The 17,035-nt window shown below is 36.4% G+C and overlaps 1 protein-coding gene across 5 annotated transcripts in view; it reads left to right on the forward strand.

The window, feature by feature from the left end:
• Positions 1 to 15,880, forward strand: part of ST8SIA1 (ST8 alpha-N-acetyl-neuraminide alpha-2,8-sialyltransferase 1) — a 184,145-nt gene extending 168,265 nt beyond the window's left edge. For all 5 annotated transcript variants that reach the window (XM_055095864.2, XM_055095863.1, XM_034936180.2 and 2 more), the window contains one exon: positions 7,218 to 15,880. In XM_055095864.2, the coding sequence (XP_054951839.1) occupies positions 7,218 to 7,704 (487 nt within the window). In that variant the 3' untranslated portion in view covers positions 7,705 to 15,880. The remainder of the gene's footprint in view (positions 1 to 7,217) is intronic.
• Positions 15,881 to 17,035: the final 1,155 nt, after the last annotated feature.

Raw genomic sequence — 17,035 nt, forward strand, 5'->3', positions numbered from 1 at the left:
TATTTGCTGTATTTGTTATTGATTTTTATCATTTGTATCCTTGATACTAATCCCTTGTCATGTATGTTGTAAATATTTTCATCCCAATCTGCTGCTTGTCTCTTTAAAAATATGTTTGTAGAAGACTTTCATTTTAAAGCAGTCATGTTTAACAATTTTTTATGGATTTTGCTAAGGAATTGCCTCATGTTTACATTGTCTTTTGTGTCCTAAAGGTCTTAAAGATATTTTCTCATATTTTCTTTTAATTTTATGGTATATGATTATTCCATCTGGAGCTTAATTTTTGGGACAATGTGAGGTAGGAATTTATCTTATTTTCTATTACTGGCTAGCCAGTAGACCCAGTACAATGTATGGAATAGTAGATTTTTATGAATTGGTTTGAAATGTTACTTTTGGCATAAAGGAAATCTCCAAAAATGCTTAGGTACATTTTTAGACTCATTCTCCTGTTTCATCATACATGGTTTATTCTTGTGTGAGTTCCATAGTGTTTTTATTACTATAGTTTTATAATCAGTTTTGACATTGGTAAGTTAAGTTTTCTCTGTTATTCTTTTGTCCAAAATTATTGTCAGTATACATACTAATTTATACCTCTCATATGATGTTTAGAATTATCTTATCAAATTTTACTTTAAAATAATGTTGGGATTTTTGTTGAGATTGCATTTGAACCTACAAATTTATCTGGGGAGGCATCTTTCAATATTCCTTATTGTCCACATAAAAATGTTGTATTTATTTTTAGGCTTATTTCAAAGTGTTTGGGGGCTTTGTTGCTATTAACAATGAAATTTTTGTTTTATTGTATTATTTTAATATATGATTCCTGCTGTATAGGGAAGCTAAGACTCTATTGGTTCCAATAAATATTTTTTTCAGTTGATTATTTTGTATATTCTAGATAGGTAATTATAACATCTTCAAATATTGACAGATTTCCACTTATATACATAATTGAAATATGTTTAAAAATTTTTTCTAATGCAGTGTGTGTGTATTTTTATGTTGTTGACTTCTCATTTTTTTACATTTTCGATCAGACAGTGTGAACCGTATGATGATAATTGTTTTATTATTGATTTTGCTTCTTTTTTTTTTTTTTTTTTTTGTGAGACAGACACTGTCACCCAGGCTGGAGTGCAGTGGCACGATTTTGGCTCACTGCAACCTCCACCTCCTGGGTTCAAGCAATTCTTCTGCCTCAGCCTCCTGAGCTGAGATTACAGGCACCTGCCACCACACCCAGCTAATTTTTGTATTTTTAGTAGAAATGGGGTTTCGCTATATTGGCCAGGCTGGTCTCGAACTCCTGACCTCATGATCTGTCCACATTGGCCTCCCAAAGTGCTGGGATTACAGGCGTGAGCCACCGTGCCTGGCTAGAAATTTTCTATTTTATGTGTTTTAAATAATATATTTTAAAATTGAAAACTCATTATGATTGTGGACTTGTGAATTTACTGTAGTTTTTATTGGTTTATGCTATATATTTTTCAGAAGCTATCATGTTAGGTATTTAACGTTTCTTGACTATTATTATTTTGGTAGTCTTGTGAACTTGGTCAATATAAATTGTTTTATCTTTTTTATAATTTTAAACATTAAATTTCTGTTTTTACCAAAATAATACACGTACGTGGAAAAATTAACTTGTATGACAGAGCTCAAACTGAAAAGCAGCAATCTCCTGTCTCAGACCGCCTCCCACTCCCCCAAGTTATGCTCCAAGAAATCTATACCTTTCAACTTCCTCAGCTGATTTTTTTGTCACATGTGAAAACAACATGCTTAATTACAGTTCTTAAAATTTCAACTTGTCTATTGATTTCTTATGGAAAAATATACTGAGTTCTCTGCATGTGCTCCTCACAGCACGGCTGTCTACCCTATACACTTATACTTTCTTGACCTCTCAATCCAGACATATCACAATCAAATTGATAGTCAGTGTCTACCTAAGTGTAGTTCACATCTGAGATAAAAAGTTTATTACAGGAATTGATATCCTGTCCACATTTAAATTTTCTCCCAGAGTGCATAAAGCCCTTCCATGCAGCAGTCGCGAATCCATCTCTGGAATCCTTTGAAAGTGCAGCTCTTCCATCCCTGCTGCACATTGGCCTATCTGGGACACTGTTTGTTTCTGTGGAGACATTCATCTGGAGCTGTATTTTTCTCTTACTTGAACCTGATTGATGGCTTTCTAGGCCTACTGTATAGCTATTTTTCTGGAGCTTTCCTTTACCCAAATCCATCATTTGTTATATTTTTTAAATTGCCAGCAGCACTTTCTTATTACCTAAATGCCTTTTCTTTTTATATCATCCTAGCCCAGATGTGGTAGCCATGAACATGAGTAAACAAACTAATTATAGATGTTTAAGAGGTTTCCTCTGCCCCTTGAATGATTTTGGTTTCCTCTGAGTCCCTCTGCTCTGACTCTTGTGTTGGACACTATCCATCAGTGTCTTCTGAGCTTGGCTGTGTGTTCTTGTTTGGTGACTGGAAGCTCTGTGCAGAGACTGCACCTGTCAACAGGTGGGTTTTACTCTGGGTTGAGATGGTGGCAACGTTGCTTTCTCTTGGGCAGTTCCCAAATGTTACTGCTTGTAGGTCTTCTCCTTGGGCTACTCAGTGTCAGTATTCCACTTGGGAACTACAAGCCTGACTGCTGATATCGTATGAGTCGAGAATTCCATTTCCCTGGGCTGAACCAGCTTTCTGGACACATACCCACTCTTCCTACCTGGAAACTGACGCGTCCTTCCACATACACGGTGATAATTGATCGGTGCAGGATTTTAGGGTTCAGCCCACGTGGGTGTCTCTGCTACCCCATAATCTGAACAATAACCTTGCTGATTGCTGTTAGACACCACTTTCCCTAGTATCTCCTGCCTCCAGGTATAGGGCACTGCTACTGCTGCCTTTCAGAGGAATGCTCAACAAGTTCCTTCATGCTCTGGTTTCCTTTGGTAGACTGTCTGTTTTTTTGAGGTAACCTAGATTCAGGATCCACTGAGGTTTGCTTTCTTTTTTATTTTCGGAATGGAGATAGATTTTTAAAAACTTATTTTCTCCTGTTTCTAGAGATTTGTCATAGGAGGTGAGAGCTTTATTCACCCTTTATTGTGTTCCTTTCTATTCTATTAATATTCCTTTTTGTATTAATTTGCGTCTTGTAACTGTAACTGAATGCTTTAACATTTTTAATTGAAATTCCTTCAAGATTAATTGTCCATTTTCATATCAATGTATCCATATATTCAGACTCTACAATTTATCAATACCAATTTATGTTTGTTATATTTGCTGTAAATATTTCTCGGAGTAATTCCCTTTTTACTTTAGTTATCTTATTCTTCATGGTAATGAAATTTTACAACATGACATAATCAATTTTGTTAATATTTTCCTTTGTTGAAGTATATTTTGCAAATGTCTGATAAGTTCATGATTTTTTTTTTAGTTTTTGTAACATAGATTTTATTTATTTATTTATTGAGATGGTTGCCCAGGCTGGTCTCGAACTCCTGGCCTCAAGTGATCCTCCCACCTCAGCTGCCTAAAGTGCTAGGATTGTAGACTTGGGTCACTGTGCCAGCTAGATTTTAAATATCTATCTTACTTATCTTAAAATTATTTGGTAATTGTCTCGTGAAGTATGAATCTGTTCCCTCTCAGATTTCCAAATTGTTAGCTAACTATCTCAATATTGTTTATTAAGTAATTTTAAAAATCTTATTGGTTTTGTCCCCATTATCATGTATTCTATTCCTTTATAAAATGTGCTATACTTTTGTCCTTTCCACTCTGTTTTTGTTTTTCCTTTTATGCTCATATTGATTATAAATTAATCATTTCTATTTTAATAATTCATGGGCTGATCTTCATTTTTATTTTTAATTCATAGGCTGGTCTGATTTCTTTTTTTATTTTTAAAAATTGCTGTTTAGTAGTTTTTTATTCATATACTACACAAATATTCTGAGCTACGTTATAAAAATTAAAGGATGAATAGAACTTGTCCTTTGTTTTCAAGGAGTACATAGTCTTAGAGAGTATGAGCAATTATTATTCAGGAATTCAAAGAAGACTTTTGAAAGCTTAAGTTGGAAGGAAGGAATAAGCCTAATAAAGGAAAGCTTAAGTTGAGTTTTGATTTATAGGCACAACTTCACCAGGGCAATGACTAGATCAGCAAAAATGAATATATGCAATAAAAATTGTGGACAGGTACACACACAGGGATGGCTGGAGCATAGGGTGAGGACATAAGGAGTAGTTGAGTATGAGGCTGGAGAGACAAACTGGAGCACCCCTCTTTTCTAATTCCAGCTTAATTTTGTAATAATGTAATAAAATTCAATACCAACCCCATTAAACTCTTGATCAGGATAATATTAAACATATTCAGTATACCGTAACAATTATTGAATTGAATCTAATTCTTAAATAATAATGTCATTTGTCGCAGAATGGGAGAGGTAAAAATAATAACTGTCAATAAAATTAGGACTATAGTAAATTCAAGCTGTGTGCTCCTTTTCAAAGTGAAAACACAGAAAGGGAAAACTACTCCCTTCAAGACTAATCAGTTGGCTTTAAGACAGGAAACACAAAATCAATCATCTTGACTTTATTGAAGCAGTGTGTAATTCTCCGCTAGTATGTAGTCCACAGAGACAGAGATCAGTTCCATCAGCCAGCAGGGCCCTGTGAAATGGGAGCCATTCTGTACAGGAATAAGGAGGAATGGAAGGAAGCAAGGAAAGCAATAGAGGTATCCTAACTGCTCTAGAAGGTTGATGGTGAAATGACAGAACGAGAATGTAGCACTGGGAACGGTGTGAGCATATTAAGAAGAGTTTTTTAAAGTTTTAACCTGCTTGTTGTAATCATTTCACAATGTATGTGCGTATCAAAACACCACATTACACACCTTAAATATACACGATTTTTATTTGTAAAATACACCTTAGTAGAGTTGAAGGGGAAAGTTCTAACCGTATTTAGAAGACAGAGGAAATAATTCAGTTGAGATGGAGAGGTTGATTTTTTTTTTTAAAGAGGAGAGATCCACTTTGGAACATGAGTTCTTTAGGATATGTGAAACAGCTTGTCTCAAGATACAGAGGGGAAGATGGAGCACTTCTTAGAATGGCAGCAAGGATGTGATTAGAAGATGTAAAGAAAAAGATGGTGAGGGATGGATGCAGAAAGACAGACAGCTTACACTGATGCTTTGATCTTCTAAATAAGTATGTCCCACCTGTGTCAGATTACCCAGGAGTACTGGGTAAAAATTCAGCCCCTGGATCACTCTCATCAGAACCCAGGAAGCTGTGATATTAGTGAACTCTCTGGGTTATTCTAACTAAAGTGTGAGAACCAATGGCTCAAATGGAGTAGCAGGTTATCTATACAGTGTGTCTATATGATTGGGAAAGCATTAGTGCCACCCATATTAGAAGATATGGGTGGGCAATGGAAGAAAGGAATTGCTAAGCAGAGCCCATTTGGAAGTTGGGAAGCAGGAATTTGTATTGGAGAGGCTGGCCCAGCTCCAGATATGGTTGAATGTGCTTCCATGGCTTCTTCTAAGTTAAAGTGAATCTACCTAAAGACCCTGTTATTACTTCTGTATCAGGACCCAGGGAAAAATTGATAAAGCAGGCTACTGGATCAAGAAAGCAGGCTACTGGATCAAGGACATGAAGACAACTTGAGAGATTTCCCTTCCTTCTGGCCTTGAGAAACATACCTTTCTGGGCAGGCAGAGTCAATAACGCTGATTGCTACATACAATCCTGTGGATTTGTGTATTCAGAACTTTAATTTCACATAATTATGATGAGCCTGCCAACAGGTCAGGCCAGACTTTCCTCTGCTAGTTGTGGCTCAGTTTATTCTTTGATGCTGCTGCTCCACCTGCATATAACCCAAGATGGGCAGCTCCCATGGTGAAGGGAATTAAAAGTTGCAAGACCCTAATCTAGTTCATTGCTTTTCTCTCTCTCTACCCTTCTCTCTCCCTCTCTTTCTCTCTCTCTCTTTTTTTTAACTTGAATGTATTAGCAGCCTCTTACCTTGTCTCCAGGCTACCAGCCTCTTCCTTCCAAGGTAATCTTCTATTCTATTAGAGTACCTTTTTTTTACACAGACTGACAGTTGCCATAAGTGCTGTAAGCAGTCACTGCTGTGAAGATTTCCTGTCACTACAGAGTGATGTTCTAACAAACAAAACAGATATAAGACGTTTTTCGAAGAATGCCTTGTCTTCAGCCACTGCTGCCGCCATTAGCACCTCTTACATTCTAGGGACAGGGAATCCTTGTCATTGCCTCAGTATATTGCGTACTCTTGCCTATAACCAAAGTATCCCTTCGAGTTTAGTTGCTGTTCTTTCTGTTGTTTCCCTATAAGAAGTGTATTTAAATGTTATTCCCACTCTGTAGCTTTCTTGGACCACGCTCCCTCTTTCCAGGCAGAATTATTTTTTTCATCTGTATTCCTTAGTACTTTATACAAGTATCAACATTGTATTTAGAACATTCTATTGTACTTATTTGTATCTTTGTTTCTACAACTGCACTAGAATTTCATGTAATCCAAACTGAAGGAACATAGGAAAGTAGAGTTCTTTGGAGCAAGCAATATGGGCAACTCCCTGCATCATTTTGTAATAGTAACAAGCTTTCCTTTTTCCATGTAATATTATAGTTGTAACATTGATGAATCTGAATATTTATAGAATCATAGAATTTCAGTGGAGAGAGGTATCTTAGAAGCGATTCCTTTGATTTGCAGATGAAGAAACCAGTCTTGTGGTTATGTTAGACCACCTAAGTACCTTTCATCAAAATCCCAGCCAACAACCTTTAGGAATTTATGAGAATTAAACCGTTTTCCATTTCAGGCAAAAACGTTCTGGAAGAGAACAAATGTATAATGCATTTTAGTTCAGAGGGAGCCCCATTAACAAATGTTAACTGCGTTTTAAGAAGTTGGGGTCAGGGAAAAAGTCAGGCTATTTGATGAGAGATAATTGATAAGTTCAAGGAGGATTTTAAATACAAATAAAGTGTTTTTCATGTGTTTCATTGAGATGATTTGAGGTATCAGGGCCACCAGAAGACAACAGAGTGGGTTTTGGTGAGTTTCTTTTTCTCTAGGTTTAATTGAACAGTTTTTTTTTTCTTTAATAGGTTTCAGAACCTTCTGTGGTCCAGAAAGACATTTGTGGACAACATGAAAATCTATAACCACAGTTACATCTACATGCCTGCCTTTTCTATGAAGACAGGAACAGAGCCATCTTTGAGGGTTTATTATACACTGTCAGATGTTGGTGCCAATCAAACAGTGCTGTTTGCCAACCCCAACTTTCTGCGTAGCATTGGAAAGTTCTGGAAAAGTAGAGGAATCCATGCCAAGCGCCTGTCCACAGGACTTTTTCTGGTGAGCGCAGCTCTGGGTCTCTGTGAAGAGGTGGCCATCTATGGCTTCTGGCCCTTCTCTGTGAATATGCATGAGCAGCCCATCAGCCACCACTACTATGACAACGTCTTACCCTTTTCTGGCTTCCATGCCATGCCCGAGGAATTTCTCCAACTCTGGTATCTTCATAAAATCGGTGCACTGAGAATGCAGCTGGACCCATGTGAAGATACCTCACTCCAGCCCACTTCCTAGGGACAATGGAAGAAGAAAGGACTGAACCAGGGTATTTTTGTTAGGTTTTCTATGTGACTCCAAGAGGGAATGGTCAAGTTGTTTCATGAGTTTGCATGGGCCCTTGGAAAAACAGGAAAGGAGCAATGAAGATCCAAGCAAAACTTTACTTTCAGCGTTGGCTTGGAGGACAAATAAGAAATGAAACATCCTATGAAATACTTTATAGCACATGGCAGATTTGCAACTAGTAAAATGCTGGTGAAATGCTGTTGGTAAAGCACATGGTTCAAATCTAGAAGATGCAGTTCAAAAACAAGACAGACTCGAGTTGTTAGGGCTGAGGAACCAATCAAGGTAGAACAAAGAAAATGTTGGGGTAAAAGTGTTGCTGATTGTCAACACAAACTGGCTTAATAATATTAATAAGAACCTGTCTTATTAAGACTGGCTTTAGAACCGTAGGTTTTTTAAAAATTATTATTTATTTTTGCCCTCTTTGGGGAAGTGGGTGGGTAGATTTAAAAAATCCCTTCCTGAGTAATAAAGATACAAAATGTTACTGCTGATAATTGTGATTTGGTGAGCCACGTCTATATTAACTATAGCTCCCCTCTATTTTTAAAATTTTACATAAGAATTGCTTCTTCCTCTTTTGTCAAGTCCACAGAGACAATGTGAAGCATTATTGAATTTAGACTGTGTTGCTTCATAGTCTGGATAACAGGAGCCACTTTCCTTCCTCAGAATTTAGGACATAAACCCAATTTTAGGTCTGCATTATGTAAGCCTGTTTGCATTGTCATTTTTATTTTAGTGCAAAAGACTACCAATATGAGTGAATTATTTGTTTGCAAATTGGCATAATTGTCTTCGTAATTTAATGTTCAGAAATGCAGGAAAGCACATTGATGAAAAGCTTAGTCTCTGTGGAAGACAGACCAGAAGACAAATCCCTTTTCTATCTACTGTGGCATATTCACTGCAAGGTAAAGGACATGTATGCATACATGCAAGAATGAATTGAGCGAAACTTTGAATATGTTTCCTCTTTTGAGCTGTTGTTATTTAGTAGTTACCTAAAAAAGAATACATTTTTACTAGTATACCATTAAAAATGTAAAAGGCTTAACATGTATGCATACATGTAGACACACATACACACACACAAAGTTAAACAAAGCTCATTACTGTGCAACTATGAAAGCTGAACTCATATGACCTGGTATGGCAAAAATTTGTAACCAGTGTTGGAGAATCACAAATGTGTTATGCACTATCCATTACATGTTGATATAAGACAACCGAGCTCACTGGTTGCTGCACATAATACCCATAACAGCACAAGATGCAAGTCTTACCCCCAAATGCTTACCCGGAATGAGCAGAATTGTTTTACTTATCCTGATTTTACCCAAAATCTCATGAATGGGCTTGCTGTTGAGCGTGGTCACACAAGGTATAGTTTGTACAAGTAAAGAAATGTGAATTCGTAGCTATTTATTTCCTTAGTAGCAGGTAGGACTACTTAGCTTGTTACAACAGCTTTGATACACAGTAAGAAAACTCTACTGACAGATTACAAGCAGCCAAATGTGTTTACATTTCAGAGAAGGGTAAGGGAAGCCTCTCGTTGTCTTCATACTTTGGAATGTCTTAAGCTAAAATGAGACACTAGAGTTCAATTTCTTTTTTATTTTAAATGTCACTAAATTGTAGGTAAACTGTACCAAAAAGTTCTAGTTTAATTTTAACAGTAAAAACTTAGCATACCATGTTACCATGTAAACAATAATGGCTGGTATCTTCTGTGGGTTAATTTAACATGACATAAACATAGGAAAGCCCTTGGCAAAATTCTACATCATTGAAGTAGACCATTTCTAAATGCAATTAAATAGTGAGGTTATTATAAAAATTAGAATTTAAAATATGACTTGTTGATAATGCAGATTATATTGTTACTTAGAAAGTTAGGAATTCGAGAGTAATGATTCTATTGGAGAACTGGTTTGCTATACGGCAGCAAAAACATAATGAGAATGTACCATGAAGAAATTGTGTTAAATATTCACTTTGAGTGAAACTTTAAATATGTTTCCTCTTTTGAGCTATTGTTATTTAGCAGTTACCTAAAAAAGAATACATTTTTACTAGTATACCATTAAAAATATAAAAGGCTTAACAAAAACGCATATAAAAGTTAATAAAATGTTACTCAGATTAGTACTTTAATTGTTAAAATGTAATTAATGAGCTCCATAGAGCCCATACATCACAGTTCCATTGAAAATATCATCTGGACTAGAATCTCTTAAACCCAGGAAGTGGAGGTTGCAGTGAGCCAAGATGGTGCCACTGCACTCCAGCCTGGGTGACAGGGCAAGACCCTGTCTCAAAAAAAAAAAAAAAGAAAAAGAAAGAAAATATTATGTGGAAATTTTTCATCTTTTTATGATGCCTGGGATAGATTTATGCAGTAGATTTATATATAATGTTTAGTTTACAAACTTGTGAAACTATTTCATGTGGGTTCTGAAAGGCAAAACAGAAATGGCCAGTGCTGGTGATGTTTGATTAGACCAGTTCTTCTCAGCTGGGGTGATTCATTATCCCTCTCTGGTGACATTTGGCAATGTCTGGAGACCAGAGACATTTTTTATTTTCATGACTCAAGGGTGCTAATAGCATGTACTTAGTAGAGGTTAGGGATCCTGCTAAAGATCTTACAATGCACAAGTCAGCCTCTCACAGCAAAATAATTATCCAGGCTGAGATGTCAGTAGTATCAAGGTTGACATCTCAGACCTGGATTAGACCTGGATTAGACCAAAATGAAATTTTGATTGTTCCACCTTGTCTTCACTTAAAGATAGATATACATGCTCACAGCATTCAAAATATGACTACAATTTAATGAAAATATTTTCTTATGGTAGATTACAACTCACTAGATACACCATACATATGCCTTTTGGACATAATTGGTTAGATAGGAGTGTGTGTGCGTGTGTGTGTGTGTGTGTAGCATGAAGTTAGGCATCTCTATCCTTAACTGTGCTATGTGTTCCTAAGTAAGGACCTCGCTAGAATCATCCTGTAGAGTGCTCTGGAATACTGTATTATTAAGATCTTCAATTCTAAGCTCCCATTATCTTTCTTTGTTTATCTGAAATTAAGACCTTCAGAATTAGGCCTGGTACTTTTCCAGATTTGATCAGTTACATTTTGATATAACTGACTCTTAAAATTCAGCTTAGAAGACATTCAATAAGAAAATCTTTAATCACTTTTGGTGATGCACCTGCCAAGAGGGGGCATCACTTTGTACCATCAGACTAATTAAAAAAATTGTTGTGTAGTCATAAAAATTAGGCTGATCCATAGGGGCAAAAGGAAGGGTGAAGAGACTAAAAACTAGTACCCTGATAGAATTTTAGTTTTTATTAGCCTCGATTTGAGAACTGCATTGATTCCAAAGATCATGACTAAGGATGCCCTCTGTTTAATTTTAATCACACTTCAGTAAAATTAAGGTAGGTGAAGGATTAAGTCATTCCATAATTAAGAAAAGTAATGTTTATTTGAAAGATTTTTATATGGACAATGACTCACAGACACATATGCTTTGTATAGAGGATTTTGCCAAAAGTTTATACAAAATTGCACATCTAAACTGCATAATTCTCATACAAGAAGTTAAGGAAGTGCTCACTGGATTTTGCTTCTGTACAGTTCACTTTTATCTGTCTTCACAAGGGTAGGAAGTAAATGATCTCAAATGGCACATGTTCAGACAATACTGTGTTTGGCTTTGTGATGTCTCATGTCTTTCTCTTGGCTAAAAAAAATTGTTTAGGCTATATATAACTTGCACCTGAAGCAATCTGGACAACATGGCTTAAAATGGAAAATAACTGAAAAAATCCTGGGATTTTAAATTTGCCAAAAATACCCTTGGATTAGTCAAAGGCTTTACAAGAGTGTTATAGATGATCCAAAATGGAAACAATATTGATAACATTTCTTTTCGTCAGCAGCTACATATTCCAGTTTTATAACTTTATTATATACATTTTTTGATTATTAATAGAAAGTCAGCCATCCAGAGTTTTAACTTCTGTGTTTGAAATACTGACTTTGTGAAATTTTTCACTGACAAATACTTGTTAGGAGGGACCTAAGGGGGAGGGGAATATTACCAGTCCACTGAAAACTTTAGGAAATGTTCATTGTGTTGTGTAAATACTTTCCCACCAGCACCAGGTAATATATTCTCTATGTTTGTAGAATTCCAAAGATCAAAAGCTATAAGGACATTTATGTGAACTTGACGGCAAGCTTGTGGAGGAATAAGGACTGAGAGTAATGTTGTGCTTTTTCTTTCTTTATCTTCCCATCGTATAGGTCGACTCTCAGGTTATATGACTTTTATTGGGCACACATCAGGGGTGGAAGTGATAGAAGTGGGTTAACAATTTCAAGGCCTGGCAACCTAGGTCAAAACCTCTAATAAAGTCAGCAGTAAACATAACTAGCAACTTCATTCCACTATGTGCTAGGAGGAGGGTGAGGCAAGTTGAAAGGAGATGACCCTATCCCCACACTCTCAGGATGTAAAAGGGCAGAGTGCTCTCTACCCTTAACCTTGGCTTTTTAGCATCGTCAGTCTCTGTCCTCTCCCAGGAGAGCTGCCTTGGCTCCAGAGTTGAGCTAGTAACATTGTGACTAGAGAGGTAATGTGGAAATTCGCTGAGGACCTCAAAATTTTACACTGCCTTAAACTGTTTTGTTTTTGCTTGAACTCGTGCTGTCTAAATTTGGGTGTTTTGTGGCAGAGTCTGATCACCCCGACCTAGTTATAGCCCTGCCAGTGATTCTAAAGTGGAACTTTCCCCCCTCATTCGTATGGATAGTCTGAGTCCTTGAAGCTAGGGAGATATCAAATATTCTACCAGTTCCTACATAGCTTCTTTAAAAGTCCTAGAGACTAACTCACAGGAATTCTGAAGCCCAGAGCGTCTGTTTATAAACTCCTAAATATGAGGCCACAATATTTAGGTTGAGCACTAGAAAATTTCTATTTTGCAAGTGGAAGGAGACTTGAATCTATAATTGCTGTAGCTTTTTTTCCCTTCTATCATAAGAAAATGGATACCATCTGCTTTACCCTCAGCCCAGACTTGTCTTTTGAATTTTTTACATACATCTTAGGGGTGAGAGATTGAAACAAGTGCATGAATGAAAAGCTTATTGAAACATAACACAGCCCCTGCTCACCATTTCAATAAGGGAAAATACATGTTTCTGTTTCCCTCTAATTTGTTTTCTCTGGTGCCAACATTTCTGATTTCTTCTGTCTCTAATACATAAGGAATAAATACCATATTTTAAATTGACTTACATGCCTGCGAGCATTTGCCAGATAGTCAAAGCCTATGACTCTAAGTTTTTAAAGCACAGAAGAGGAATTATATTTTATGGTCACTCCTCTGTGTTTCTATTGATCTCTATATTGTGCTAAAATTCTTTCAGATAATTTTTTTCTTGTTGAAGCTGTGGGATATAATCAATGATGCCAAGCTGTCTGAGAATTTTATGGAATAATATCCAAATATATTGATCCTGCCTCTTTCTGCTTCTATGTAATTAAACTTTCTTTTGATGTTTATTTTTAAAATGTATGCTTCACACAACACCAATAAACATCTAAGAGATGTGATATAATCCAAGGCAAACAAAAGTAAGAATCAGTTAATGTCTATTTTATCTGCACAGTATCACGAACAGAAAATTGTAATAAAAAAAGGTTTAACCAAACTGAAAAAAAGAGAGACAAAATCTTGGTTTTAATTTGAAAAGATGATTGGGAGTGATCTCAGAAGAGAGTTCAGCAGGAAGCAAGGAAGAGGCTGTTGACCTTGAGTGCAGCCTCAAGAATGGAACCTTTTTGAAATATTTTAAAGGAAATATCTTGTCATCCAGCTGTTATGGTTAATAATGAATAGTTTTCTCTGGGTGAAGCTTATCCATTGCACACCTGATGTGCTGGCCCCTGCGATTCCCCCAAATGTTGGAATGTTGCCTGCATAATTTGTGGTAATGGGGGACTGTGTTCCTGCTTTTACCTGGTTACAAAAAACAAAACAAAACAACAAACAGAAAAAAAAAGAGAGAAAAGATGCTAGAGGAAGCAGTGTGACAGACAGATCATGAGATGCTGACGGAGAGAACAGAGTGGTACCTGTTTACCCACTTGGACCATGACAGTCTCAAGGCTCCACCCCTTGCTGTCCCTTCCCAAGAGGTGCTCTCCTGGGAGTTTGATCGCAGTGAAACAACACTCCCGTTTTCTTTTTTCTTTCTTTCTTTCTTTCTTTTTTTTTTTTTTTTTTGTTGAGACAGAGTTTTTTGCTCTTGTTGCCCAGGCTGGAGTGCAATGGCATGATCTCGGCTCACCACAACCTCCGCCTCCCAGGTTCAAGCGATTCTCCTGCCTCAGCCTCTGGAGTAGCTGGGATTACAGGCATGCGCCACCACACCCGGCTAATTTTGTACTTTTAGTAGAGATGGGGTTTCTCCATATTGGTTAGGCTGGTCCCGAACTCCTGACCTCAGGTGATCTGCCCGCCTCAGTCTCCCAAAGTGCTGGGATTACAGGCATAAGCCACCGAGCCCAGCCCCACACTCCTGTTTTCATAGCCCTTTTTTGTCTGTACTTTGGTACATATTCCCCAAATAAGATTATTATTTACATCTGTCATGATGAGGCAGTGATAGCAGGAAGTGTCACTTTGACCCTCACCCTTGGAAAGTGGGCTATGCATAGCTAGAGTTAGAACAGGAGGTTCTAACCCTGCTTCTACAATTACTTCAGTAACAGGCTTTTGTATCCATGATTACTTAAGCTGACTTAGATGCATTTTCTACCCTGTATTCTAGTGTACACAACACAAACACACATAAGCCCTTTACCTGTGGAGAAGAGGGAGATGGTTGATTCAGTGGGAGTGGGGAGTGGCAGAGGGTGCCTTAACTTTTTCTGGCTTGACCCCTACTTCCTTATATGTTTCCTTCATATACCTCTGTCACTTTAGAGATGTAATCATGTCTGTTCCAAGTTGTATCGTTATTATCAAGAAGTCCTATAAATGTAGCAAATGTGACTATTTTATAGAAATGCACAATAGTTTATAGGCCTTGGAGAAGTCTGATAATAGTATGTAAATATCCTTCATTGAAGTCATAGAACCTTCTAGTAGGAAGCTCCATAGGTGATAACTGCAAGAGGATTAATGTTTGTTTCTCCAGTAAACACCGGAAGCAAGGAATCAATCTGTCACTGTTTTTCATTCAGTCTTGAGCACCGTTGGGTGTTGATAGGTTACTATAGACACTCCCCTTATAATTAATATACAGGACTCACAATTTAGGATGTCTGATGGCCACTAGGGTATATCATAGAGACACTAGAGAGAAGAGAACAAATATAGCTCCATCAAAAAGCCTGCTTAATCTTTAACAAGTCTGAAATATTACTAGAATTCCAGTTACCGTGCAGCATAGTCAGTCTAAAAAGCACTGGGGAAAAAGGTGTCTTTTTGGTCTCTTTAATTCTATTATGGCACATTTTAATATTGTTCCACATGTGTGCAAACTATTTCTCAAGAGCAAAGTTTGAGGCTGGAGATAAGAAAATAGAAAAATTAAAACATTATTTTTTCTCATATAATATAATCTGACTACTAGTTCATGGATATAATAATTCTGGGAAAAAATTTTAGATTAAACTATAAAATTGAAATCACCTTTGAAGAGTATATGGAATTGCTTCTTTCTATTAAAGCCAACCTACATTGGCAAAAAGTGTGGAGAAAATCAGTGTGCTCAATTGTTTTTGTAGAGTTTCATCTAAAATGTTGCAGGTAAAAAAGAAAACTTTAATTGGTACTTTCTACGGTGTGATTAGAAAAATTAGTATCTATCTCTGTTGGTTCTGCTGACTTGCTTCTTTCCACCGAATCTAAATGCAATGTCATAGGAGGAGTTTTGCTGTAAAAACATGTCTTTTTCTTTGGTGTATTCATTGTAATTAAGGCTGGTAGTGAGAAGGTTCAGTAAGTCTCAATTTCTCTACCTCCCTTACTTGGAGAAAATTTGTAAATGTACCCTGTGAATAAAATGATTTTTTATAGCTTGTGAAGTCTTTTCATTTTCCAGAATTAAATGGGTGATGCTCTTTCATCTTCTATTCCTGCTTTGTTTTGTATCCATATCAGCTACACTGATATTTTTTTCTTACAGATGAAAAGTCATGAGACTTAGTGAGGAAATCATTTTAGAAATCCTGAATTATAATTGCTAGAATATAAGAACACTATTGGTACTTCTTATGTGGATGAAGGGACTATCTATAGGGCAAACTAGAAAGAAAACTGAGCATTTATTTAATATGATTAATGTAGACAAGCCTAGTTTTTCCAGTGATAAAACTTCTCCTTTTCGTCAATATCAGTATGTGTGTCCAAGAGATACTTTAATACATTCCTAACAAGATGCAATACATTTAGATTCCCCTTCTGCACATATGGGTGACTTTCAAAACCCAAGTGTGCCTTTTTGTCTGAATTATTTAGATAATTGCTTCAAACTCCAATTCCCCTTGGGCGCTGTTGGCCCAGTTCTGCCAAACTCTTCCTCAGAGGGAGTGACATCAGGAAAAGTGACCTTGATTCATCCTTTATTATACATTTCTCCTCAGAAATTGATCAAGGTACTCTGTACAGATCTCCTTATTAATTCTCTGACTGCATTCTCACACGACATAGCTTTTTGGGCTACAGCTATTTTAAGAAAGGACATTCTATTACCTAATAGAAAATCTACATGGTGTTTAGCTGAATCACTTGGAAACAAATGCAATACTCTAGTATAAATGTGGGTTACCCTAACCTATTCTCAGACAATATAAGGAAAACAGACTTAACTTGTTTTCACCAACTATCATTAAGTCCCCAAATCTAGATTTGACAGAGTCCTGCTCTTCTACTTTGTTTTAATTTGAGCATTCAAAAACAGATATTAAGACCCCAAAGGCATTAATTACTCAAGAATTCCCCCTAAACCTAAAAGGAGGATAATTATAAATCATAGACTATATTTTTACTTGAAAACTTATTATTTTGGATATACAGTTAGATTCCTGATGATATGAACAATTATAGATGTAGGAGGATTGACTTCATTTATAATTTATATTATTCCATTTTATGAGCTTTTAAAAGTATAAGAAAACAAGTTCTTTGTTTCATTTATATAGATAGAGTAAAAGTTATTTCTTTCCTTCTCAATA

This window comes from Pan paniscus, chromosome 10, assembly GCF_029289425.2.
Source record: "Pan paniscus chromosome 10, NHGRI_mPanPan1-v2.0_pri, whole genome shotgun sequence".
Classification (NCBI taxonomy): domain Eukaryota; kingdom Metazoa; phylum Chordata; class Mammalia; order Primates; family Hominidae; genus Pan; species Pan paniscus.